The sequence below is a fragment of the Aedes aegypti genome, chromosome 1, assembly GCF_002204515.2.
Source record: "Aedes aegypti strain LVP_AGWG chromosome 1, AaegL5.0 Primary Assembly, whole genome shotgun sequence".
In the NCBI taxonomy this organism is placed as follows: Eukaryota; Metazoa; Arthropoda; class Insecta; order Diptera; family Culicidae; genus Aedes; species Aedes aegypti.
Genome location: NC_035107.1, coordinates 248,351,843 through 248,378,782, shown reverse-complemented (window position 1 = coordinate 248,378,782; position 26,940 = coordinate 248,351,843). Strand labels below are relative to the sequence as shown.

Here is a 26,940-nt window from a genome sequence, read left to right as displayed (position 1 = left end):
GCCACGAATCTTCCATTGCTGCAGGAGAGTCAGTTTGGATGGTTTGTTTCTGGACCCGGTGTCCGACACTGCGGTGATAGGAACCGTGAAGGTATGCCAAGCTGGAATATCGGAGGAAACCGATGATTGCTGTGGCGATTTTGGATCATCGACGAGCTTGGGGGTGATGCGTCGCCTAGGCCAGACGATAAATGGGAACTCAGTTTCCAGAAGACGCACAGTAGAACCAAGGCAAGCCGTTATTTGATAATGCTGTCATTTCGCGATAATGTTGGAGAGCTCGGAGAATCCCGGAATCATGAGATGCGGCGATTTTTGTCTTCGGAGCACCGCTTAGAAGTTCAGCCAGAGTTGAAACAAATGTACAAAGCTGTAAACCAGTAACGCGAAGTGAACTATTTACCGAATCCTGAGGAAATGTGTGGTTTGCTTCCGCACCAACCCCAGAGACGTACAGCAGTATATGGGCGATCTTTCGAGTTGCCGAGTTACTGCTGCCCACGGCATAAAAATTAATGTAGTATACCGAGCTGCTGCCCAACCTTTCACCAGGGCTGGAATTGATTTCGCAGAACCATTCTTCGTTAAAATTGGACGAATGAGAGCTAAGGTGAAGGTGTACGTGTGTCTTTTCATATGCATGTTCACCAAATCCATCATCTAGAGCTGGTGAGCTCCTTGACAACCGATGATTTCCTGGCAGCGCTTCTTCGATTTGCTAACTAGAAAATCTATTTGAGCTCTTCTCCGACAATGGAACTTGAATGAAACTTTCCGACCTACTGAATCTGCTACAGTTTCAGGTGCTGGCCGACAAACTGAGCGAGTTCTGCCAGCCCAGAGGAATCAAATTGAGCTTCAATCCTCCTAAGCCAATGCCAAATGCATGAAATTCCATCTGTGCAAGACTCTAAATGAAGCTACCTCACCTATGAAGAGTTGAACACTTTTTGATCCAAATAGATGTATTGAACTCGAGACCGCTTGTGCAGTTGACGGATGATCCCTTCGACTATGAAGCTCTAATCCCAGGACACTTCCTAGTCGGAAGGGAACTGATGGCGGTAGCAGAACCACTGTACGATTATTTGAAGGAGACGAGTTTGTCACGTTACCAACTGGTGCAAAAACGATGGCCAAATGAGTACGTAACGGGGATTCAGAAGCGCATCAAATAGTACAAGGACCCCACGTTGCGGCGAACTGGATTCCTGGTGATTAAGAAGAAGGGCAATAACATGCCACCCAAGGCCTGGAAGTTGGGTTGTAAGACCTTCGCCTCAACCGAGGGAGTATGTTACAGTAAAAAGTGTACACTGCGAAGGTTTGTGGAGGTTTGGCTCGATGCGAGTGGAAATAGGAAGGAGAAAGGAAAGAAAGAAATCAAAAAAGTAAAATATTTCGTCTTAAGACGTGGTTGTTTTTCGTTAAATAAAATTCTTAAAAAAAACAGTCCTTGAACTATCCGATGAACAGGTTCCGATTACCATGTCCTTAAAAGATTTATCGAGCACTTTACTGAATTAGGCCCTGAATTTTACGTTCCGAGTCTCTGATCTTCTTTGACAGCGAAGAGCAACATCAACTTTTATGCTCGCAAACTGCAGTGGCTTTTTGGCTTTGTCCGCTTGATTTGCCTGAGCAGATCGCGTCGGGCATCGATTTTTTCCGCAAAATCAAATCAAATTGAATTAAAGTTTTCAGTTTTTGGTGTTCAATTGTATATTTAAAGTGTAGTGCATGGTTTAAGTGTAATTTTGTGTGTTTTTGTTCGTTTATCTTGGTGAAAAATCAATTTTTCAAAATGGATGAGGGTGATGGCAAATCTGGTAAAAATTCGCCAAAAACCGAGGATAAATATGGTAACTGTTATTGGTAAGTTAAAACTAGATGAAATATAACACAAAACCGTCATTTACTACAATTTAAACACAATCAATAAACTAAAAGTTTTCAAGTTTAACTATTTGTAACATAACCTCAATGTTAGGTTGTTTACTATCGCAGCATAAAAACTCTCCCTCTCATTGTCGCATTTTCTTTTCATTTCAAACTCTCTCTCTGTTTACACCTTCTCAGCGGAAAGGAAAGGAATCTCAACATAGTGGAACTGCTTTGTGTGACATGCTGCCGTTGGTTCCACGAATCCTGCATCGGGTTCCAGCTGGGCCGACTGGTGCCCTTCATTATGAACTATGTGTTCGTCTGTAAGAACTGTTCCGTAACGGGGCTGGAAAGCTTCCGGAAGACCCAGGCCACGATTCCGCAGATGTGCATGACAGCCATTGCCAATCTGCAGCAGACGGCGACCAAGGAAGGCAAACCGAAGGTGATGTTCAGCAAGGATAGGGACATCATTCCCTTCATGGACCACTACTGGGAATCGATGACGACCATGAGCCGGCGTTCGACCCAATCTTGGTACGCTACGGTGCAGCGGACACTGCTGAAGGATATCAACACGCTGTTTGCGTACGAAGAGACTGCCGATGGACAAATGTATGGACTGGTGACGTCGGATCTGACGCAGATTAAGCCCAACTATGATGAGGCCACAGCACAAGGTAGGTGAAGGATAGCTAGAAGATACGTTGAAACAATCCATGCAGGAATAAATCCTTGAAGGAAATCCTAAAACATGACATTTAACAGCCCTGATTCGCGCATAAAATATGAAAGGAAATGAGAGGAGGAATTCATGGAGAAATTCTTGAAGAAATATTCATTGTGGGATTTATTAGAAGTCTGAGCAAATTTAAAGATAAACTCCTGGAAAACTACAAATAACTTATTACAATGCATACTTTATGAAGTAAGTTATGCAAAAAACATCACTGGCGATTAAAAAATATTGCGATCAAATATTGTAATGAATCAATGGTGAAAACTTATAAGAGTAATTCGTGGTAGGAATTTCCTAGATGAATAGTTGAAAGTATTGTTTCAATCCCAAGGATATTTTTTTGAACACATTAAATTTCAGGATATCTATCTCTTAAAGGAATCCTTGAAGGAATTACTGGAGATAATTGTGATCCTACTCTTGATTGATTCCCTTCGGCAGGGTTTTTTCAGCTAATGATATCATATTTGGTCACAATATGCGCCCATTGTATTGAAAACATTCGCATATTTCCGTGCAGAGAGCAGCGAATAAAATCACAAATTTTGTGTTGAAGTGTCACAGCCGTTGTGAAAATCATTTTAAGCGTGCGCGTGTCGTGCTCACACGGAGAAATATTTTTACCTAATTTTTGAGTTTACTTTACCCAAAATTAAGTATATCGATTATAGTTTCAACCCAAAATCTCTCGGTTTTCTCTTTCTCCCACACGAATGTTGTCAAAAATAGAGAGAGCTGCATCTACCCAATGGGGGTACTTTGGCCCAATAAGCCAAATTTGGGTAAATGCAACTTTTCTTATGTTTGGGTCGAAAGAACTCAATTTTGCGTTAAATCAACCCAAAATTGAGTATATTTTTCTAATGGAATTAAAGCCAAACTACCTAGTGGGGACCTTGGAAATTTAGCCAAAATTGAGTTATTGGGCTCAACTACGGAATTGCGTTGAAACAACCCAAAATTGAGTTGAATTCCGTCTCCGTGCACCGTTATCCGGTTACTCTCACTCTCTCACTGATTGCTCACTGACTGCTGCATGTTCACACGCTCAAAAAAGGTTACACAGAATTGAGTGCGACATTTAGGTTTTCAAAAAGACCAATTTTTTTTACTCGTTTATTTGGCAGGCTCGAGCGCCGTAGGGCTTAACAGAGCCGAAATCTTTTTCTTTTTTTACGTTGTTTACATTTTTAAATTTATATTTATTTTAAAAACTATGTTAGTTTGGGGATGTTTTAAGGTTAGGGAATACAAGCTACTCGGGATTTCTTAAGCTACTTACACTACTAAGCTGATGGGACAAGATGTCCAGATCTGTAACGAAACTAAACAGAAACGGTTTGTGGGAGACACGACGAGAATTGGACAATTTGAAGGGGAGAAAGAAAGAGAGGGAACGAACGACAATCAAATTCTGATATTGATATTGAAGTGATAGATAAAGATAAAGATAGATAAAAATCATATATTCCAAATGAAGGCCCGCCAATACTTCCCTAACAGTTTTCTGCTGTTTTCCTCGGATCCGGAGAGTTTCAGTCAGTTCATATCTGATGCCACGATACTCACCGCATCCCCATACGACATGTTCGATATCCTGGTAAGCCACGCCGCAAACACAGAGATTGCTTCCTGAGAGCCAAATACGGTGGGTATGCGCGTTTAACGAATAATGATTGGACATAAGCCGACACATGACACGAATGAAATCACGGCTCATGCCCAAGCAGGCTTTCCAAATGTACAGCCTCGACACGACAGCTGCCGAAAACACCCTGCCGACATTCGCTGTGTGTTTTCACTGCCTCTTGCTGCTGTAAGTTTCGCAACAAACATTGAACGTAATGGCAACCAGACACACACGCATGAATGTTGGCTGTATTGGAACAGTCGCTACCAAACGAACTCAGCTGACAGCATTCGTGATCATGTCGTAGCGAGCCGAACGGGCTGTCTCACATTGCAGCCACCGAAGGGCTGTGACAGACTTCGGCTACTCAAGCCAGCTGTCGCGAGAATGCTGTCGTGGGCTGTCATGAAACTTGAGATTCACGCTAAACATTTTTCACATAAGAATACAATGTTGTACAAAAAGGAGAATATGAACGTAATTTGAGTAATATGATTTGAAAATCATTGATAATATGATTATATTCAAAACTATGTTCGTCTTATAGTCTGGTGATTGCAGAGCAAACATTTTAAAGATTCAAAAAATACGTGTGAAAATGCTTAAGCGTGACGTATCACATTGCGCAAAATACAGAACACGAGAGGCCCCGACTGCATATTCATTTTGCCAGTACGACGCTCGGGTGTACGAGACATGTTATGAATGAACAACCGAGCTTGTCATCGGCAAACGAACACACTACAGGCAATGTGACCAAACTGCCGTGTGCTGTACAAGACGGCATCGTTACATGTCGCATGACCACCTCATGGTAGGCTGTCATGGATAGTTCATTCAAAAGGCTGTCATGGGAAGCAGTTGATGACAGCCGTCGAAATACTGTCGTGAGGCGGTACATTTGGGAAGCCTGTGCCCAAGCCCTTAAACCGTGGTTTTTCGCCACCTGTGGAAGTATGGAATGCTGCCATCTACTCATTTCTTCGTCTCTCCATTTCTGTTGCCAGTTGATCAAGGTCTCCCGACGGACCAATGCAAAAAAATCATCGAAGGCGATTTGAGTCCAAGGTTCAAACCAAAGTTGCATATCGGTTCGGTTCATGGGAAGACTGGAAGTAGTGTCATAACCCTTGTGTAAACCATTTTAAGCGTGTGCGGTCGTGCTCTCTGCAAAATCCGGTTCTCTCACTCTCTCACTGATGGCTCACACACGCTTAGAATCAGTTGCACAGGATATGTGTAAGTTTTACGCAGTATTCGACAAATTTTTTGTGTTTTTTACGTTTTTTTGCGTAATAGTAGATGTAGACGTTGACCATTGTAAATTTACGATTACGTAAAAATGCGTGAATGACAAAATAATGTTCGATAATGGCGTAAAACGCGTAAAATTTACACATATCCAGTGCAACTGATTCTAAGCGTGTGTCGAATCAGTGATGATGATCAGCCGCTCAGCTGAGTTTGAGTGTGGCACAACACCGCGCTAGTGTAGAAGCAGAAGCAACAGAGGCGCGGCAGTGAAACTTCTACCTACGTGTGATTCATATTCAGTAGTGATAGGTCGAGAGTTCCCATAATTGCGTTTTATTATTTTGCAATCTGTTTTGTAGTTTGCATTCGTTTTCTTCAGCATAGAAGCAGATATCCAATTGGAATGGGGGAAGCTGGGGAAGTGCGATAGCTCAACAATTAGGGACGGGAAGAACAGTAACCAAAGTAAAATCGACACGTCCGCAACGAGCCGGGTTTGTTCCGGTGGTTGATTAGTGAGAGCTCAAGTGCATTCGTACTGAGCATATAGCTGCTATAACTACCATAACTACACATTCAACGTTCCATTTCGTTTCTGGATAATTCTGACGCAATCACGAAAGTCGTGCGTGCACTTTGATAAGCGAATTCGTTCGCAACACAAGAAAAGAATCGCTCAGGAAGTACCCAATTTGGGTAATCGAACCTTACCTGTTTTTTAAACATGGATGACAGTACGTGGAAGTTACAAGTACGGCTTTATAGATGGTTATTTAAATTTCTCTCCAATTTTAGGCACACAAAACTTGGCCAAGGCCGGCCGTCAACAGAAGCGAAAGTTCCCCAACAACGATCAGGGCGGAGCACTGGGCAAAAAGAGCCGCGTCGGAACGGAACTGGCGCTGGTGAAGCTTCCCGCCCACGGTTACCCGCTGGAGCACCCGTTCAACAAGGACGGCTATCGGTACATTTTGGCCGAACCGGATCCACATGCACCGTTCCGGCAGGAGTTCGACGAAAGTGCCGATTGGGCGGGGAAACCGATTCCAGGCTGGTTATATCGAGTGCTATCGCCAAATGCGGTCCTCATAGCGTTGCACGATCGGGCACCGCAGCTGAAGGTTTCGGAGGATCGTTTGGCGGTCACCGGAGATAAGGGATACTGTATGGCGAGGTGTACACATTGTGAGTATGCATTGTAAAATAAACATCCCATTTGCGTAACTTGCTCTTCATAATCTTTTGTCCATATTTTGATTCATATTCAAACCTTACAGAGTTTTATAAGAATCTGTTCATAATTTTGAGTAAAATTCTATCGAATTCTCTTAGAATAATTTCTGAATGTAAATTCTTGAAACAGTTTGTAGCAACATTAGTGAAGTAATTCCTGCAAAAAAAATCTTAAATAATCACAAGAGAAGTTTCTGCGTGATATGTTGAAGAAGTTCTAAAAATCTTGGGAATATCTTCCCTTCAAGATTAAATTTCTGTAAGAATTCGTAGTTAAAAAAATATTTACAGAAAATCTTGCTGTAAACCCTATCGAATCTAGAGATTCTTTCGCGACTAGTTTATCCCAAGGATCTCTTCAGTAAAACGTACACTTAGGAAAAAAAATCTAGAAAATCTAGAAACAATTTTGTCACAGATTGCTCTAGAATTTCTTTTATCATTAAAGAATGATTAAAGAAATTCTTTTAGGAATACCTTCAGCAGTCCAAAATTGATATATCTGTAAGTTTCAGTACGGATGTTCCAAAAATTCCATCTGGGATTTCTCAAGACGTTTTTTCAGTCATTCTTCCACCGATATTCCTTCATTTATTTCTCCAGGCAATTTTATAAGATTTCTTACAGGAACCCCTAGAGGAATTTCTATACGATTTTCTTTAAAACTTGGTAAGAACTCTTAGAATTCTTATAAGGTTTTAAAAAAAAATCGTTGTACCTAGAAAATCGTATAGAAATTGCCCTACAAATAATTCCCATTCCGATTTTTCTAGTAAAACTTCCTTTTACCACTGAATCTTTGAAAATTCCTGTAAGGTTTCTCAGGAAAAAAATCTCTAGGGAATTTTTTGGGTAATCATTTAGGGTTTCTTCCATTAGTGTCCTAAAAAAATACTCTATTGGGACTTCAGGTATTCCTAATTAACCAAAAATCCTTAAGGATGTCTCAATAAATTTAAACATGGGTTGCTCATGATATTTCTGTAGAAATTTCGTACAAAGACTTCTCTAGGAATTTTACCAGAATTTCTTCTAGGCATTACTACTCTTGCATACTTCTCGACTATATTCACCCAAATTCTTGTTTACGGTATACTACTTTACTACTCCTGAGATTTTTACGAGAATGCCTCTGGATTCTTCTGGAAATGCTTTCTGAAATCCTTTTGGAATACTTTCGGATATCTTCTGAGGATTCTTCCTAAAATCCTTCTGATTTTTTTTTTAAATGCCTCTGTTATTTTTTCGTCAATCGTATATCACTTCTGGGACTGAGTGTTTTGGAAAGGCCAAGCAAGACGGTTCGTTTTCGGGACGCCGGGAGTTTGGTTTTCGGTTCGCGTGTTGTGCTGGGCAGTGTTTTGAAAAGCCCAAACAAGACGCTTCGTTTTCAGGATTCCGGGAGTTTGGTTTTCGGTTCTCGTGTTGTGCTGGGCAGTGTTTTGAAAATCCCAAACAAGACGCATCGTTTTCGGGACGCCGGGAGTTTGGTTTCCGGTTCTCGTGTTGTGCTGGGCAGTGTTTTGAAATCCCAAACAAGACGCTTCGTTTTCAGGATTCCGGGAGTTTGGTTTTCGGTTCTCGCGTTGTGCTGGGCAGTGTTTCGGAAAGCCCAAGCAAGACGGTTCGTTTTCGGGGCGCCGAGAAGTTTTGCTGTTCGCGCTGTGTGAGTGCGAAAAGATATTCGTGTTCAGTCGAGGATGGATTACCAACTGATGAGCTCGTTTCATGCTTATGATAACACATTTTTTTATGAAAGCGTTACTTTTTTTGTAATATTCAATCAAACTTTGTATGGTTCGTCACTACAAGTGTCGGCATTATGCCTGTTTTTTACAATTCTAATAAACATAAAATTTTTGACATTTCTTCAAATATTTTTTGAATCGTTTGAGATTATGAATGTCGACGCTTATTTTAAAACTTCTACCAAAGACTTTTCTTATTGAGGCAAAAATGTTCAATAATACTTCTATGTAATTTTCAAACAAACTATGTATGGTTCGTCACTACATGTGCCGGTATTATTCCTGTTTCATATAATTTAAGATATACGTATGTATTTTTCTCTTTTCGTCATTAATAAAAACTTCTTTTGAATGGTTCGACAATCTATAATGTTGTTGTTGACGTTTATTTTAAATCTTCTACCAAAAACTTTTTTTTTTTTTTTTTTTTTTTTTTTTTTTTTTTTTTTTTTTACACTTAGGAAAAAAATCTAGAAAATCTAGAAACAATTTTGTCACAGATTGCTCTAGAATTTCTTTTATCATTAAAGAATGATTAAAGAAATTCTTTTAGGAATACCTTCAGCAGTCCAAAATTGATATATCTGTAAGTTTCAGTACGGATGTTCCAAAAATTCCATCTGGGATTTCTCAAGACGTTTTTTCAGTCATTCTTCCACCGATATTCCTTCATTTATTTCTCCAGGCAATTTTATAAGATTTCTTACAGGAACCCCTAGAGGAATTTCTATACGATTTTCTTTAAAACTTGGTAAGAACTCTTAGAATTCTTATAAGGTTTTAAAAAAATTCGTTGTACCTAGAAAATCGTATAGAAATTGCCCTACAAATAATTCCCATTCCGATTTTTCTAGTAAAACTTCCTTTTACCACTGAATCTTTGAAAATTCCTGTAAGGTTTCTCAGGAAAAAAATCTCTAGGGAATTTTTTGGGTAATCATTTAGGGTTTCTTCCATTAGTGTCCTAAAAAAATACTCTATTGGGACTTCAGGTATTCCTAATTAACCAAAAATCCTTAAGGATGTCTCAATAAATTTAAACATGGGTTGCTCATGATATTTCTGTAGAAATTTCGTACAAAGACTTCTCTAGGAATTTTACCAGAATTTCTTCTAGGCATTACTACTCTTGCATACTTCTCGACTATATTCACCCAAATTCTTGTTTACGGTATACTACTTTACTACTCCTGAGATTTTTACGAGAATGCCTCTGGATTCTTCTGGAAATGCTTTCTGAAATCCTTTTGGAATACTTTCGGATATCTTCTGAGGATTCTTCCTAAAATCCTTCTGATTTTTTTTTTTAAATGCCTCTGTTATTTTTTCGTCAATCGTATATCACTTCTGGGACTGAGTGTTTTGGAAAGGCCAAGCAAGACGGTTCGTTTTCGGGACGCCGGGAGTTTGGTTTTCGGTTCGCGTGTTGTGCTGGGCAGTGTTTTGAAAAGCCCAAACAAGACGCTTCGTTTTCAGGATTCCGGGAGTTTGGTTTTCGGTTCTCGTGTTGTGCTGGGCAGTGTTTTGAAAATCCCAAACAAGACGCATCGTTTTCGGGACGCCGGGAGTTTGGTTTCCGGTTCTCGTGTTGTGCTGGGCAGTGTTTTGAAATCCCAAACAAGACGCTTCGTTTTCAGGATTCCGGGAGTTTGGTTTTCGGTTCTCGCGTTGTGCTGGGCAGTGTTTCGGAAAGCCCAAGCAAGACGGTTCGTTTTCGGGGCGCCGAGAAGTTTTGCTGTTCGCGCTGTGTGAGTGCGAAAAGATATTCGTGTTCAGTCGAGGATGGATTACCAACTGATGAGCTCGTTTCATGCTTATGATAACACATTTTTTTATGAAAGCGTTACTTTTTTTGTAATATTCAATCAAACTTTGTATGGTTCGTCACTACAAGTGTCGGCATTATGCCTGTTTTTTACAATTCTAATAAACATAAAATTTTTGACATTTCTTCAAATATTTTAAATATTTTTTGAATCGTTTGAGATTATGAATGTCGACGCTTATTTTAAAACTTCTACCAAAGACTTTTCTTATTGAGGCAAAAATGTTCAATAATACTTCTATGTAATTTTCAAACAAACTATGTATGGTTCGTCACTACATGTGCCGGTATTATTCCTGTTTCATATAATTTAAGATATACGTATGTATTTTTCTCTTTTCGTCATTAATAAAAACTTCTTTTGAATGGTTCGACAATCTATAATGTTGTTGTTGACGTTTATTTTAAATCTTCTACCAAAAACTTTTTTTTTTTTTTTTTTTTTTTTTTTTTTTTTTTTTTTTTTTTTTTTTTTTTTTTTGTCGGTAGCGATAGTGAGACGCTTCGTTTTCAGGATTCCGGGAGTTTGGTTTTCGGTTCTCGCGTTGTGCTGGGCAGTGTTTCGGAAAGCCCAAGCAAGACGGTTCGTTTTCGGGGCGCCGAGAAGTTTTGCTGTTCGCGCTGTGTGAGTGCGAAAAGATATTCGTGTTCAGTCGAGGATGGATTACCAACTGATGAGCTCGTTTCATGCTTATGATAACACATTTTTTTATGAAAGCGTTACTTTTTTTGTAATATTCAATCAAACTTTGTATGGTTCGTCACTACAAGTGTCGGCATTATGCCTGTTTTTTACAATTCTAATAAACATAAAATTTTTGACATTTCTTCAAATATTTTAAATATTTTTTGAATCGTTTGAGATTATGAATGTCGACGCTTATTTTAAAACTTCTACCAAAGACTTTTCTTATTGAGGCAAAAATGTTCAATAATACTTCTATGTAATTTTCAAACAAACTATGTATGGTTCGTCACTACATGTGCCGGTATTATTCCTGTTTCATATAATTTAAGATATACGTATGTATTTTTCTCTTTTCGTCATTAATAAAAACTTCTTTTGAATGGTTCGACAATCTATAATGTTGTTGTTGACGTTTATTTTAAATCTTCTACCAAAAACTTTTTTTTTTTTTTTTTTTTTTTTTTTTTTTTTTTTTTTTTTTTTTTTTTTTTTTTTTTTCTTTTTTTCTTTTTTTTTTTTTTTTTTTTTTTTTTTTTGTCGGTAGCGATAGTGGTAGTACTGGGACTCTTAATCTGCCCTAAGCTCCTTCCCAACATTTGCTTTTATAAGCCTCTATTGCGTTCATCACACAGACGTTCCTAAGCAATGTTGCTCAAATGGTCACTGTGTACGCTAGCAGCAATCAGCCCTTGCCGTAGTTTTGCAGTCTAGTAGTTCAGACTACTATCAAACTATGATAAGGCCTGAAATGCTACCAGAGTGGTTAAAGTGAAGAACGAAATAGTTTTATTAAAAGGTCCTCAATCCCCATTTCATTTCATCACCCACTATCGTCACTTTTATTTTCGACACTATCGCGTATATCACCGATTATCACTCATCAACTTTCGTAATACACTTCAGATATACTTTCTATTATATCACTTTTCACATCACACCATTTTCATATAAATCTGTTAACATTACCATCTGTTAGCATTACCATCTGTGAGCATTACTAAGTAATTAAAAGATATTCAATTTAAATGTATCATTTTTTTTTGTTGCTGTAGAGTCATTACTATTCAAACTACGATTTAGCACTATGATCAAGAAAGTTACATTGAAAAAAAAATCACTTAGATCCATTCTTCTGCACTCGCTGTCATTACATATTAACACTTTTATCATGCACGTTTGAAGAACTAGGCAATTAAGTTTATATTCAGAAAAATGATTGCACAATGTATTTTGACCATTATTAAATTAGTAGAGTTCACATCATTACTATTATATTTTTAACAAAACTATCAGAATCATTTCCACCTTAATTTTTAAATTTTCATCACTATAGATTTAATAATAAAATCACTATTAGCACCTTCACAATCACTAAATTTAATAACGACGAGTGTAACGCACAGTTCCACCAAACACCCATTCTTATGTTGCATTATAAAACGTTTGATCACACGTTAGCTTCGAAACTTAACCACCATTGCTGATTAGTACAAAGGATGCTACAGCTCGTGTAAACGAATTGAAACATCAAACAACCAGCATTGGTTTATAAGTAACTAATGAGCCCTGGCGGTCCCTCCGTTCGAAGAGGACCTGATAATATGCCGAAACATATTAACAGATCCTCCGCCTGAATGCAGCCGTTTCATGATAAATCATGAACCGTTGGAGGTGTGCCAAAGTATTGGGAAGGTGATATGTTTCACAGACGGGTATTATTATGGTGCACCTTCTACTTTGGCACCGTCAAACCCTGTGATCGTGGCCAGGGTTCTACCAAAAACTTTTTGAGATAAAACTAAAAACTAGCTTTAAGTATAAATCGTATTTTTCCACCTTATCCATGGATCGCATCACCGACCAAAGGTGACTCCCAGATCTTTTCCTTCTCCACTAATAAACACCCTTCCCGTGGTGATTGTGGAGATGCAGAGGTATTCTCGGTCTCTAGAAGCAACAATCATTACACCCTAACATTCCTTTCCTATCCCAACTGATTGTAAGGACTTGGCCGGCGCCTTTATTGATCAATAATATTAGATCTGCTAAAATTGCACTCCGAGAGTAAGCGGAAACTCCCATCCCTTATTCATTTGGATCGCAGTGCAATTATTACCAGTTCCGATCAATCACGGAGTAGCAACCATTGACATGTACAGTCAGTCTATGCTATGCTATGCTATGCTAATCGTATATCACTTCTGGGACTCTTCCGAAAATCCTATGGGAATTCTTCCGAATATTTTTGAAGGAATCTTTGGGCAAACCTTCTAAGGTTCTTTTCGCAATCTTTTTGAGGATCCTCTGAATACATCATAATTGTTTTTTTTTTAAGATTCTTTCATAGGTTCTTCCGTAATTCTTCCGGATTTACTTCTAGGATGCTCTTGGACATTCCTTCAAGATTTTTCTAGAAATCTCTGTGATTGTTCTTCCAGCTGGAAGGCCTCAAAATATCTTTTGAAGATTCTTCCGAATTTTTCCCCTGCTGGGATTCTTCTGTAAAACCTTATGAAATTTCATATTTCTATAAGAGTTTCAGAGGGATGTCTGGAAGTTTTCTTATAAGATTTCCATTCTAAACAAATTTTCTCAAAATTCGTCCAAATATTAAAAAAAAATCCAAGGAACTTAACTGACAAATCACATAAAAATTTTAATAAGTTGGTTACAAGTTTAGAATTCAAATTTTGAACCAACCAAAACTTGTAACCAACTCAGTTATTGGGTCACCAAGTGGCTCGGTAGCTTAGTTGGTAAAGCGCTCGTCTAGCATACAAGAGTCCTGGGTTCAAATCCCAGCCGAGCACGTGGATTTTTTTCATAATTTCACCCATAATTTGTCCATCTTTACCACGCGTAATGAGTTAATTAATGTAATATTTTGCTTATCTTGACAGATAGGCTTATTTCGTCTTGCGACTTACAGACTTCTTCAGTGAGCAGAATAAGAGGCGGTCTCGCTAATTCTTTAAAAATACGGACATATATCTTGAAGAATTCTTGAAATAATGTCTGTTGTAATTTTTGGATACATTTCTAAGGCAATTTTTGAATGTTTTTTAAGAAATCTGTTACTCTTATAATGATCTTGTCTAGATGTACATGTACATGTAAATTTTGCCCTAAAAGCAATTTCCTATTATCAAACCGCCTTCTTTTGCAGACGTCACCCGTGGCTGTTGGTATTGGGAAGCAACAGTGGAAGAAATGCCCGAAGGATCAGCCTGTCGGCTTGGCTGGGGCCAGGAATACGCCAATCTGCAAGCGCCGCTGGGTTACGATAAATTCGGCTACTCGTGGCGCTCCCGCAAGGGAACCCGTTTTCACGAATCTCACGGAAAGCACTACAGCGATGGGTACGGAGTGGGAGACACTCTCGGGTTCATGATAGTGCTCCCTGAGTCGAACCCCGCCGGGCACATTCCGAGCACGTTCAAGGATCGTCCGTTGGTCAAGTTCAAAAGCCACCTGTACTACGAGGAGAAGGATAAGGTGACGGAAACGCTCAAGTCGTTGAAGGTGTTGCCCGGCAGTAAGATATACTTCTTCAAGAATGGAGTCTGCCAAGGTGAAGCGTTCACCGATATGTATGGCGGAGCGTACTATCCGGCCATATCGGTCCATAAGAGTGCAACGATCAGCGTAAACTTCGGGCCCAATTTCAAGCATCCTGAAGTGGAGGAACAGTTCAAGTGCAAAGCGGTAAGTTGTTATATTTTCTCTACAGATTACAGATATCTTTTTAAAGATTTGATCTCTATTTTAACGCAAGTCTCTAAACTGTCTTTTTCTGATGGAAGGTCTCTAACCAAAAGTTCCTATTTTCCTTATTTTTCAATGAATTTTGTTTCGAAGTACCTAACTAGAAATTTTTACGAGGAGATTACCCTGTAAATTTTGGACCACCTCACTGTACATTAATCGGTTTCCGTTTCCCGTAGATGCAAGGACGCGTCGAGGAGATGATCTGCGAGCAAACCATGGCGGACATGATGTATTTCACCGAGAACGATGGCAAACTTCGTCTGGATACGTATAGCCTTTAGTTCGATTCATACCGCGTGTAAATAAAACATCTCATCGTTCAGTAGCTGTAAGTATTTAACATAACAAAACTAAATTTATTCCATTCCGAACGTTCATTTGCCGAAACCGCCCCGGCAGTTGGGACTGGGTTCCAACTTGTACGATTCGTCCCATTGGGCGGGCGTTTTGGCTTCGATGGATAGGGCGTGTACGAAATTTCCGGCCAGTTTCTCCTTGACGATCTCGTTGACCAATCGATGGCGCTGTTGAAGAAAATTTCGTTTCATTTCACGATCCTTTTTTGGTCTAAACATGCACAAACCTTGATCAGCGGTAGCCCATCGAATTGGTTGGATACCACCAGCACTTTGAAATGGGTTTCCGAACCCTTGGGTACGTTGTGCATGTAGGACTCGTTGACTACCTCCAGGTGTATCGGGGCAAGCTTCGCATTAAGCCCATCATGGATTGCGGTTTCGATAGGTTTTTCGTGCTGGGCGGTTGCGGCCATCGTGCGAACTGCGTTACATCCGAACACGGTTATAAGTTGCAGGTTGGAGGGTAGCGTTGCTATACGTTAGATATAAAGAAAATGTTGGAGTTGATAAGTAAATCAAAAAATTGTCTTACGTGATTAATAAATACGGTCGAATGGAGATTGTAAATTTTAAGTTTTCCAAACAAAAGTTGTTACGTGGGGAAGGAGGGGGTCTAAAATTGGCAAATTTTGTGTTACGTAATATTTGAATCATACCAAAGAGAGCCTATACCAAAGAGAGCCTGAGCGAATGCTTTCTCAATATCGTATACAACTTTGTGTAAAAGAGGCACAGTGGACTTTCCAGATTGGTAAGCATGTTGATTCACATGAAGAGGCATGTTTGCCAAATAAACATCACGGATGTGATGATCGATAATGCGTTCCAGACATTTCAGAAGAAAAGAGGTCAGACTGATTGGTCTAAAACTCTTTGCTTCTTTATACGATGTACATCCTCCTTTTGGGATAAACTTTACAGAAATATCACGCCAAGAGCTAGGAAAATACCCGGTAGCAAAATTGCTTACAAGTAGCTTTTTCAAAACATGTTTGATAAACTCAAAACCCTTCTGGAGCAGAACAGGATAAATCCCATCTGCTCCTGGAGATTTGTAAGGAGCAAAACTAATAAGTACCCATTGAATCGACTCAGTAGTTACGATACTGCGAAGTCAAAGACTCGTAACTACATGAAAAGACAATTGGTTCATCCGTAGATGCTATGTCTACACATCCGGGGAAGTGTGTATTGAATAAACATTTTCAAACTTCTTCATTAGAAGTCACCATTAGGTGAGCGAATTTCGTTCATTTGAAAATCCTTAGATTTTGTTCAGCCAACTGACTTCACTCAAACTGGAAACATTTGTACAAAAGTTTTTCCATCCGGATCGTTCAGCAGATTGAAGAGCCTTCTTGTAAGCCTTGCAAGCCGACTTGAACGACTCTGATCCAGCTGGACACCGTCAGTTCCAATTTTTTATACATTATTTTTGAGTCGTCAGATCGGAATTCCACCATGGGGTCCCTCTTGTAGTCTTCACAGACCGTAGAGGACATGCTTCTTCGGCTTCTTCAAAAGCTTCCATAATGTAGAATGTTGTAGTATCAACGGCGGTCTCAACCAATGCAGTGTAGAGTTCCCACTTCTTTGAATGTTCAAAGAAGATGTAGCGATGATCAGATAATTATTCCTCATCTGGTACATGCCAATTCGTCAACTTGTGCCTGATTCTGTTCGAGCAGAGCGTTATGTCTAACACTTCTTCTCCAGTAGACACCATGAAGGTTGGGCGATTGCCTATGTTAAGTAATCCAAGATCTGTACTACTTAATTATTCCATCAGACAGAAGCCTCTCAAATTAATATCTGAGCTGCCCCAGACAGTGGTGTAGCTAGAGTCTTTGGGGTCCGGTGCGGAGCCAGATTTGGGGACTCCTCCCAAAGAGGTTTGCAAAATTATTTTATTACCGAACTAACACGTACTTTTAACATTTTTCCGGAAACGTTCAATATATAAATTAATTAACTCATTACGCATGGTAAAGATGGATGAATTATGAGTGACATCATGAAAAATTCACGAGCTCAGATTCGAGCCCACGACTTTTGTATGCCAGACGAGTGCTTTACCAGCTACCGAGCCACTTAGCGATTCAATAATTCAGAAGGGTACAAGTTTCAAATTCAAACCCAATATTTGTAAAAAAAATCGTGATTAAATGGTCAAAAAAATCTCTGCCTGTGAAGAATAAGCCATACCAGGACGTAACTAAAATTTCGTCCAGGAAATTATTTTTATTGCTACGTCTTATGGAATAAAAACATATTTATGTGAAGCGATTCCCTCAGAAGTTGCTATATGTTTCTGTTTAAAAGGATCTTTAGAGATATTCTTGGATAACTTTCTGTATATTGTACGGTATTAAGTAAGATGCTTACAGTTATTCCTATTTGAACTTCTTGAAGACTCGTGAAAAATTCTTGGAACATATTTATTATATATCTGATGGAATCGCTGGATAAATTTCAGAAATTCTAGTATTGTGCCAATCACTGATAAATTCTTCATTAAGGTTTTTAATGCAAATCTAGCAGGCTATGTTATGTTATTTAATGAGGAATTCCCAGCAAAACTTATAGAGGTATCCCTAGAGAAAATTTTCCAATTTGTTGAAAAATAAAACATGCACAGATTTTTCTGCAGTATAAATCTAAAACTTCTCGAAACTCCTTAAATTCTTGGATTTTTTCGAAACTTTTTTGTAAACGAGGTCTTAGAAGAAATTTTGCAAGAATATTTAAAATAATCCTTAAGAAACTGGTATAACCACTAAGGTGTTTCTGGGAAAATGTCTGCTTTAACCACTTGAAGAACTCCTTGTAGTAGTAATGAACGAATCCCAAAAGGTCTCACTGGAAAAAAAATTAAGGACGAATCCCAAAAGGTTTCTATTTATTTGAGGAATTCTCGCAAATTTATAAGATAAACACCAGAAAAAACACACAGGTAAATCTCAAGGGGTATATTTGAAATAAGTAAAATAATTCGTAGAAGAATCCTTGGAGTTAAGAAATACTTGCGAAAACCACGGGCTTGGCCAAAGGTACGCCAAAAAAACCCTTCAGTGGTTTTCAGAGGAAAATGCTCAAAGGTCGCCTTTGTGAAATTCTTGGTTGAAACCTTGATAAATTTATAGAATGATTCCTGTAGGCAGTTTTGAAGAATCCTTCGAAAAGAAATAAAATAGACCTATTCGGAATCTCTGTGGCAATTTGTTTAAATCCCGTAATGAATTGACGTCCATATAGGAACGCCAGATAGATTATTACTTACTAGCTTTATCATAGTCATTTTAAGCCCGAATCAATTCTTCAGAAATTATTAGAAAACATCCTGATAGCATTGTTCAAGACATTCTGTAGAGTTTCTACATGAAAGCACTGAAAAAAGTTTCCTAAATTTATGGCTAATCTTAATTCTGTAGAAATCCAGTTAGGATTTTTGCAAACATTCCTGAAAGAATTCTAAGCGAATTCTTGAAAGAATTTACTTGTATCTCTCGATACGATTAAGGTGAAGATGAATCGAAGCCAAAGTTCAAATTTTCAAGAGTACGGCTGGAGAACTAAACTTCCGTTTAAGCTGAAAACTTAATCGATTGGTCATTAGCTGCTACCTTTTTTATGTATTTTATTTGTTTGCACCCCAGTTTGTACCCTGAATATTATTCCCCGCCTTAGGCCTCCCAAGTGGTCTTGAACAAAAAATTAAATTAGTATTTGCATCAGTCTAAATAATTAACTAAAAATCAAAATATTTGGCTTACACATTCACACATCATTACACATTTCACAAAATTCATTATTTTGAAAAGATTTTAAAATCTAAAAAACTGTACACTTTTAGGCCTTTACTCATTCAACATATTGAGAAGGTATCTGTATCATTTCCGAAATGAAAAACGAAATAAAAATTCACGAAAAAAATATTTATAAATTCAAAGCCGTAATTAGACTCAACATTTTCAAAATAGGTATTTGAGCCTACTTAAGTATTTACAGGAGGTAAAGCCAAGAGCGGGCCTCGTCGAAGGCTCTTCTTCTTTTTCTTTTACTTTTACATCTTTTGGCATTACACCTTTTGACTTTTACACCTTTTGGCATCGGTTGTAGTTTTACGTCAGCCTAGTCCTGGTACTAAGCCTAAACACGGACGCTCAGGGAGGCCTCCACACACATCTGAGACTCTACATATCGAACTCATCAACATATGGGCCGCGACCAACGGCTTTATTTCCCTTTCGAAGGAAGACGTGTTCAGAGAATTTATGCCTCACAAATTCCCGACGGCGTCTTCGGGAATTGATACTCGACCGACTGGGATGACATGCAATCACGCTTACCACAACACCACCGACGCCGCTTATCGAAGTCTCAGTTTTCTCATGAGAGCAATCGATTGAACAACATCAAGGAAAATAACTTACAAAATAAATATTTGTGTAGGCCCCCAAAATGGGGGCCCAAAGCCATGGTCCCTCGGGCCCCTCGACCCACTTTAAACCTAGTTCTAAAGTATTAAAAATAAGGGAGAATCAAGGGGCCCCTGTACATCGCTGAACCTAGTCTCGTTCAAAAATTATGATTGTCATGTTCATTATCTTTTTGGGATCTTACAAACTGGCAGTTTCCAACAAGCTATGTCGAAATTTTAATGTTATGAGAAATCCACCCTTCGATTTTGAGGCCCCCAGGAGCTCGGGGCCCGGTGCGGACCGCACCCCCCTAGCTACGCTACTGGCCCAGATGATGTGATGAGCATTTCCATCACAGCTCACAACAGGTGGAAGGCCTTTTGCTACAAATCATCCGTTGGGGATGGTTCATCATGTGGTGATAAACCAAACAATAGACGTATTTCCTATTGCGGTCACCAACAGAAACATCAATTGTTACATCACATATATCTTTGGTTGTTAACTCAGAAATGAGTGTAGCAACGATTGATCTATTAACGAGCATGCATGCACAAAGCATGACACGCGTGTTCGCCCTTTCATAATTACTGAAAGCAGCAACAACTGGGTCCACAAGGTTACCTAGATAAAAATTCCCCTTACGAAAGTAAGGTTCTTGAAATAGCGCCACTTGGGTTGTACCATTTGTAGAGACACCAAAAAACAAAAAAAAAAAGGGGAACTTCACATAAAATGCGTTTAAACTTTATTTTATATGTTTTATACATTTCTTGTAGTTTAGGTGCGGCACGAAATATTTGAATAAATTTTGGAAAATACTGTTATACGACAAACGATTTTCAAGAATGAAAAATGGGCAAGAAAAATGTTTATTTCAATGGAAACAAAAGTACAATCGGTAATGATTGAAAAAAGGGCACATCATTTAGCGATTAAAGAGAAGAGAAAGGTATCTGAATGAAGCTAAGTATAAATGATGACGTATCGGTACTGTAAATATTGATGATATGTTTTTTCAAAAAATATTCTTTTTTTTCATAGAATAAACAGCAGTTGATAATAATAATATGAATTTTCTAAATTCAAATTTACACAAAATCGCTATATTTACAATCCGTTCAACAAACCAATGCTTATTAATTTATAACTGTGTTTATACAGCATTGTATGCATCCTAATAAGAAATACTCTACTCAGGCTACCAAAGTTCAGACCTGTAGTGCTTGTGCTGGATATGAATGTGAATATAGTTTCATTCACTAAGCAGTGTGGTTAATGTATCCAACATGTGATGAAAAGTAGTGTATTCAATATTGGAAATATGGCTTCCAATGGCTTGACTAACAACCGCAAAATGATTGCAATTACAGTTATGTAAAATTTTGATATACGGGTAGTATCTGTTATTTACTGTTATTTTGCACCTTCATATTAAAATCATGGAAAGCTCGCTATTTTTTTTTATTGACTCATTAAGAAGTTCTCCAAATAAGTATCAACTAGAATTCAATGCATTTAATCGGTTCATTCCAATTGATTCCCGTTTATTTATACGGGCCGGAACATGGTTGTCACTTGTCTTAATTTTTAATTTAACATTTAATGACTTTTACCGGAAGCTTTAATTGTTTTTTTTCTCCTCCTTTTTTCTAAATATATTGAAACAATCTCGATAACGTCAATTTCTGACAGTTTAGTGTATTTTTTATAGTTTTAGAATTTTGCTAAAATAAAACTCAATTAGTAAACTCTGGATGAAAATAATACTTGTTAGAAAATATTATTCATAATATTTAATATCCGCTTGCAAACAATCTTCCAATAACCATTTTATAGTACAATCAATCAGTACAAAACCAGTTTTGAGAATTATTCTCGTAAATTTAAATCTTTGCAAACAATTCTTATAAACACGCTACCTTCATGGCGTCATCTTGCAATGTATATCCAAAGTATTTTCATATTTACCATTCCAAATCGTGCCCTTCATCCAACTTGGTTCCTGTCTGATGCGCCTTGCCGGTACTGTGAAAGATTTGAATCTGACTCCACGTTGGATTTGTTTCCGGCTTTCATGTCTCCATAACTTCGACCCAAATAATCAATACAGAGTCTTAACCGGGCATATCTTACTGTTCTTTTCCTCCTTTTTGATACTATTTTACTCTCGTCGCCAATGTAGAGACACCAAAACACGTCTGATTTCAATGGTGTTCTAAATAACAATTTTTTATTCCAAACCTCTTATGTCACTCTCAAATCCATGGCCTACTCTTAACAGTACGATACTACACCATTTTGCAAAGATTGATCGTTGCCTTTCTTTTATGCTTGAAGTATTTTCTGAGCTATCCTAACCATAACCACTACTCAAACTAGTAGACAGGATTAAGCTTTTTGCAACCTCAGCACGATAAAGCCAAATCGGTATCTTTAAAAGTCGCCAAAGGTGAAAAAGCACAGAATACACTGTGTAAACGCAAATCCATATAGGTGATAATTGAAACTAAATAACAACATACATATGTATTCAAAATCCCACCCTTATTAAACCTGAGGCTTGAGACTGAAGAAGGGCAACCGACTATATCGGTGAAACACAAGATCGCCTTCGCCATTGGTAATTTTTTACCCAATCATGGGTAAACAAACCGTGATCTTAAGCCCCGTGTGTTCATTATGCCCCTTGTTCCCCTCATTGATAGGAACATTTATCTGAGAGGGTAATTTCGCATTTGTGTTAATTTTTGCAGATTTTGAATTCGAAACTTACAATACTAAATAAGCTATTAAGTTAAATTTACTAAGCTTACCTCGTAGGCTAGGAATTATATTCATAATCCGATACCGAAATGATTATTATCAACTCCGATTTTGCGACTGTTTTCCTGTGCACCGTGAATCCAAAACAAATCGGTAACAATCTTCTCGTTTGTAACGCTTATCCGTCACTTTCGTCAGTCTTGCCAAAATAATCACGACTACCTTCTCCAGGCGAATCAACTGTGGTCGACGCGGGTAAACGCCAAGCTGTCACCATTTCTGTCAAAATTTGTGATCGCGAGCGGCCATCATCATACCCGAGCGCGTCGCGTAAAGGTATAAACAAACACAATATACCTATCTAACTCGTAAGTTTTTCAATAAAAGTAATACTAATTTGCCTTCTTCATTAGTAGCAATCAAACCCAGCGCACAGCACCACCATGGGACGTCGAAAGTCGAAGAGAAAGCCACCGCCGAAGCGTAAGAACATCGAACCTCTGGATCAACAGTTCAACTGCCCGTTCTGCAACCACGAAAAGTCCTGCGAAGTGAAGATGGACAAGAGCCGGAACTCGGCGCGAATAACCTGCCGGGTGTGTATGGAGGACTACCAGACGTCGATCAACTTCCTGTCCGAGCCGGTCGACGTGTACAACGATTGGGTGGATGCGTGCGAGAGCGCCAACTAAATCGGAATCGGACGGCTCCGGAAGTGGTGTGCCGGAGAGGACGGACCCGGCATACCTGTATTAGGATGTAAAGCGTCGACTATTTATATCACTTAACCCACTAATGTAGAAACTGATGGACACATGCAAAACCGGCTAGATTTAGTTAACGATTTCCTTGATGAAAAGATTGATACACTTTCATTATATTAATTTGTGTGAGACTTTGAGGTTTATTTTGAAAATAAATTATCAGGATGTGAAGCACCAGCTTGTTTCTTTGACTTATTTGGATTGATAATGTAGTATCTACATCCACTACATACAATCAATTTGATCAGGGTTAGAAGCAAGGGGGTCTAAGTGACTTATTTTTTTTTGAGATAATCGACTGTAAGTTTCTTCAGAAATTTTTCAATCCATACAAATTGCATGGGTGCCACAAAAGACAAGCCAAACTTCTACGAATTATGTTATTATAACTGTTGGACAGAAATACATACCGTTGAAAGCTTGAAACAGTAGTTATTTTAGTACACATACTAAACTCAAAACCGGCCAAAATTTTACTCAAATCTTTTTACGTTTGGACTCTTCATTTGAAAAGGAAAGTTCGTTTGCGTTATGAAACTTTAATCTTGACCTCAAATTATTTCAAAAGCGGGAATTGGCTTGTTCAACGGTTTCCAGTTTTTTTTTATAAATTTTGATTCTATACGTCAAAATTTGAACTAGAATCCAAAGCTTCAGAATTGTTCATACCCTGGAATTATTACTGGGACAGAACCGGCTACTCAGCGTAGTGTTCTAAGAACACTTCCACAGTTATTAACTGAGAACTTTCTTGGCCTAAGTTGCCAATTTCGCATTCGTATATCGTGTGGCAGGTACGATGATACTTTATGCCCAGGGAAGTCAAGGAATTTTTCATTACGACAAGATCCTGAATCGATCGGGAATCGAACCCAGACACCTTCTGCATGGCTTTGCTTTGTAGCTGCGGACTCTAACCACTCGGCTAAGGAAGGCCCCAATGGAGGTAGTTTGGCCCAAAAAGGTAAATATTTTTATGCTTGGGTTGAATAAACTATGAAATTTTTTTTTAACGGAATCAAAGGCAAACTATCTAGTGGGGACCTTGGAAATTTATACAATTTTGGGTATAAACTACAAAGGCCTCAACTACGATTTTGTGTTGAAACGACTCGGATTTGAGTAGATTCGCGTTTCCGTGCGTCAAATGATTTTTCAATTTCTGTGTAACTGATGTTGTGAGTAAAAATTGTTTGGGGTGCATTCGAAAGTAAACATATACTCCTGCTAATATGCAATTTCGCGATATGATAAGTAATACACCCTTAGAAATTTCTACTCAGAGTGTCACAGATGTAGACTAAATCCATTGTGCTTTGTTGTATGTCTTATATCTTTAGGCTGTCTTTAGTCTGAGACTTTCACTGCTTGCGAGGTCAGCCGTGACTGGTTCACCTAAAAATTATTCAAGTAAAGAATCCATGAGTAACTCTGGTTGTGAGTTGAAATCTTTAGAGGTGCATTTAAAATTTCAAACTCCTTTAAATATGCAATCTGATAACATGACATCGTATTTTTATTTCTACTCAGAGATGAGTTTGTCTATATCAGTGGTGCTCAAGCTACAGTATGCTACGATCTTGTCGCTGTGTCACTGCATGCACGGCGCTATCTATGAATACATACATGGACCTGCATACAAAGGTCGGACAAAACCTCAAATACGTTCCAAATCGCTTGATAATGGCAGTCTAATAGCTTTCTTGGATACCTGATATCATTCCGTTGGAAATAAATGTCAAATTAGAAAATCGATTTTCTAGTGAAATTTGTCCAAAGTAAGTTTTTTCATCCAATCGAATAAAAAGCCTAGTATTGCAAAAAAAAATGGTTGTAATGCAGAAATTTGTGCATAAACTAAAACTAGAGATACAATTTTAATTTCCCTTTAGTAATTTCAGTAAAGTTTTAAACGAGTTTTGACGCATTATACAGATTTGAATGATGAGATAGATAAATCATAATGAAAAATGAAAATAGAATTTTCACCTCTAGGGACAAAGAGGGGCAAGAAAAACTATTGCGCGTCTGAAAGTATGGATGCTTAGCTACTTTTTAACGAGTGACTCATTTTCTCGAAACACTTCACATAAAACGGACGACGTATTGAAAATCCGCAAGAATTTTGAAGAAAGATTGTAATAAACAATTTTTTTTTTTTTAAAAGACACCTACACGTTAATGCTTCCAGTGGACGATTTGCCCTTTGAAGGAAGCACCACACAAGACAACGGACTAGCATGCAACGCCCAGTGGCACAACCGGAAAACGTTCCTGACGAAAAGTTTTCCGGACTGAAGCGGGAATCGAACCCACACTCCTCGACACGATGTGGCTAAATGCTTGGTAACACTAACCGCACGGCCACGAAGCCCACAAATTTAATTGTAATAAGCAAAATTTCGTGAGTGCTCTTTAAAGAATATAAGATTACGATTCTAATGACAACTTTTCTTTAAATTTTGGTCGAATGCTGAGCAAAATAGCTGTTCAGTGTGTTTTTTGAAGAATGTCACAACTTTAAGTAAAAAAATAGTATACAAAATTAAAAAAAATGTTTTTTGAAAAATACATACGAAGTAAGAATAACTCTTTGCCTTTCGTATGCGGCTTGGAGAGTTTTAATTGGATGTGTAATCACAGAGATATGGACTGAACACTTTAGTATGTTTTTTATGGGGTGAACCCAAACTTATGCACGGGAGTGTAGATACTTACAATTTTTCTAGAAACTAGAACTAAAAAGAAGTTTACGTATTAAGAATCGTAGTAAATCTTCAGAAATATGACCATTTCCGTGGAACTGGTCACGGAAAACATACACTGAGAACAGCGTTGCAGTTGAAAATACTATATTAGAAGGTTAAATTAAATACACAACGCCACTTGATTTGTGCAGAAACAATTTGCATTTATTTCAAACATTTTGTGCATTCAATTTTACCATGGTACCATATTCACAGTAAAAATTACTATATCATGGTTAAAAACATGCAGTTAGCCAGAATCGTACCAAGGATCTTGCGATTGACAAGCGCGGCTAGGGACCAAAACGCAAATAAAAAGCGTTCTTGATAGCTCAATCGTGATTGGAATAGTAAATTTAAAAACTTGTTTATGGTTCTCATTACTTCAACGCTTGTTTCAGTGTAGTCATGTTTGTATTTCCAATCATGTATATATTATCCGAAGCTATATCCAAGTGGGAATCAATCTTCAAAACGATGCTTCCAGCAGAATATTTGGAACCATTAGACGCACTGGTCTCTATAGTAGGTTCCAGGTGCCCTGGGGGAAGTGATTTATTAGGAACATATCTGAAACCATATCAATATGGACAACTTCAAGATTTTCATAGGTGGTGCTTCCCGAAACATTTCCAGCACCACCGGCTACCATAACCACTCTTTAGTAGGTTCGAATTGCCCCGGAGGATGTGGCCTCCGGGGGGCACCTGGAACCTATTATAGAGTGGTCATAACAGTCGGTGGCTCTAGAAATCCTTCCGGAATTATTACCTTCTAAAATCTTGAAGTTTGATGCCTATATCAATATAGTTCCGAACATGTTCCTAATTGGCCACACCTTCTAGGTACCTGGACCCTACTTTAGAGTGGTTAGTTCGTCTGATGGTTCTGAATATGCTGCCGGAAGCAGCATCTTGAAGTTTGATGCTTACTTGAATAGCTTCGGATAATATATACATGATCAGGCGTTGCAGAATTCGCTCTCATTTGAGAATGAAGCACGATCAAAGCAAGCAAAGAAAAACATCCCATCTGTTGCGGTCCACGATCGTCATTGTATCGCAAGGTGTAACAAGTCTGATAAATGGAAGCAGCGAGCGATAGCCCCAACGAG

The 26,940-nt window shown here is 38.4% G+C and overlaps 3 protein-coding genes across 5 annotated transcripts; 2 read left to right on the top strand and 1 right to left on the bottom strand.

Moving 5' to 3' along the window:
• Positions 1–1,598: 1,598 nt before the first annotated feature.
• LOC5578930 (set1/Ash2 histone methyltransferase complex subunit ASH2) lies at positions 1,599–15,114 on the top strand. Of its 2 annotated transcripts, XM_001657168.2 has the most exons (5): positions 1,599–1,875; positions 2,080–2,564; positions 6,303–6,692; positions 14,168–14,706; positions 14,946–15,114. In XM_001657168.2, the coding sequence occupies exons 1-5, from the start codon at positions 1,805–1,807 to the stop codon at positions 15,048–15,050; spliced, it is 1,590 nt and encodes a 529-aa protein (XP_001657218.1). In that variant the 5' UTR covers positions 1,599–1,804; the 3' UTR covers positions 15,051–15,114. The 2 variants fall into 2 exon arrangements, with proteins under 2 accessions (XP_001657218.1, XP_021693195.1); XM_021837503.1 differs by lacking the exons at positions 1,599–1,875; positions 2,080–2,564 and adding an exon at positions 5,729–6,241.
• Positions 15,029–22,511, bottom strand: LOC5578931 (bolA-like protein DDB_G0274169). Its single transcript, XM_001657169.2, has 3 exons — positions 22,366–22,511; positions 15,353–15,600; positions 15,029–15,293 (listed from the first exon to the last, which is right to left on the bottom strand). Exons 1-3 carry the CDS (start codon positions 22,388–22,390, stop codon positions 15,144–15,146), a joined length of 423 nt encoding a protein of 140 aa, XP_001657219.1. The 5' UTR covers positions 22,391–22,511; the 3' UTR covers positions 15,029–15,143.
• A 15-nt stretch (positions 22,512–22,526) lies between these two features.
• LOC5578932 (transcription elongation factor 1 homolog) lies at positions 22,527–23,256 on the top strand. Of its 2 annotated transcripts, none has more exons than XM_021837505.1 (2): positions 22,527–22,651; positions 22,732–23,256. In XM_021837505.1, the coding sequence occupies exon 2, from the start codon at positions 22,759–22,761 to the stop codon at positions 23,005–23,007; it is 249 nt and encodes an 82-aa protein (XP_021693197.1). In that variant the 5' UTR covers positions 22,527–22,651; positions 22,732–22,758; the 3' UTR covers positions 23,008–23,256. The 2 variants fall into 2 exon arrangements, with proteins under 2 accessions (XP_021693197.1, XP_001657220.1); XM_001657170.2 differs by having other exon boundaries at positions 22,553–22,651; positions 22,729–23,256.
• The last annotated feature ends 3,684 nt before the right edge of the window (positions 23,257–26,940 follow it).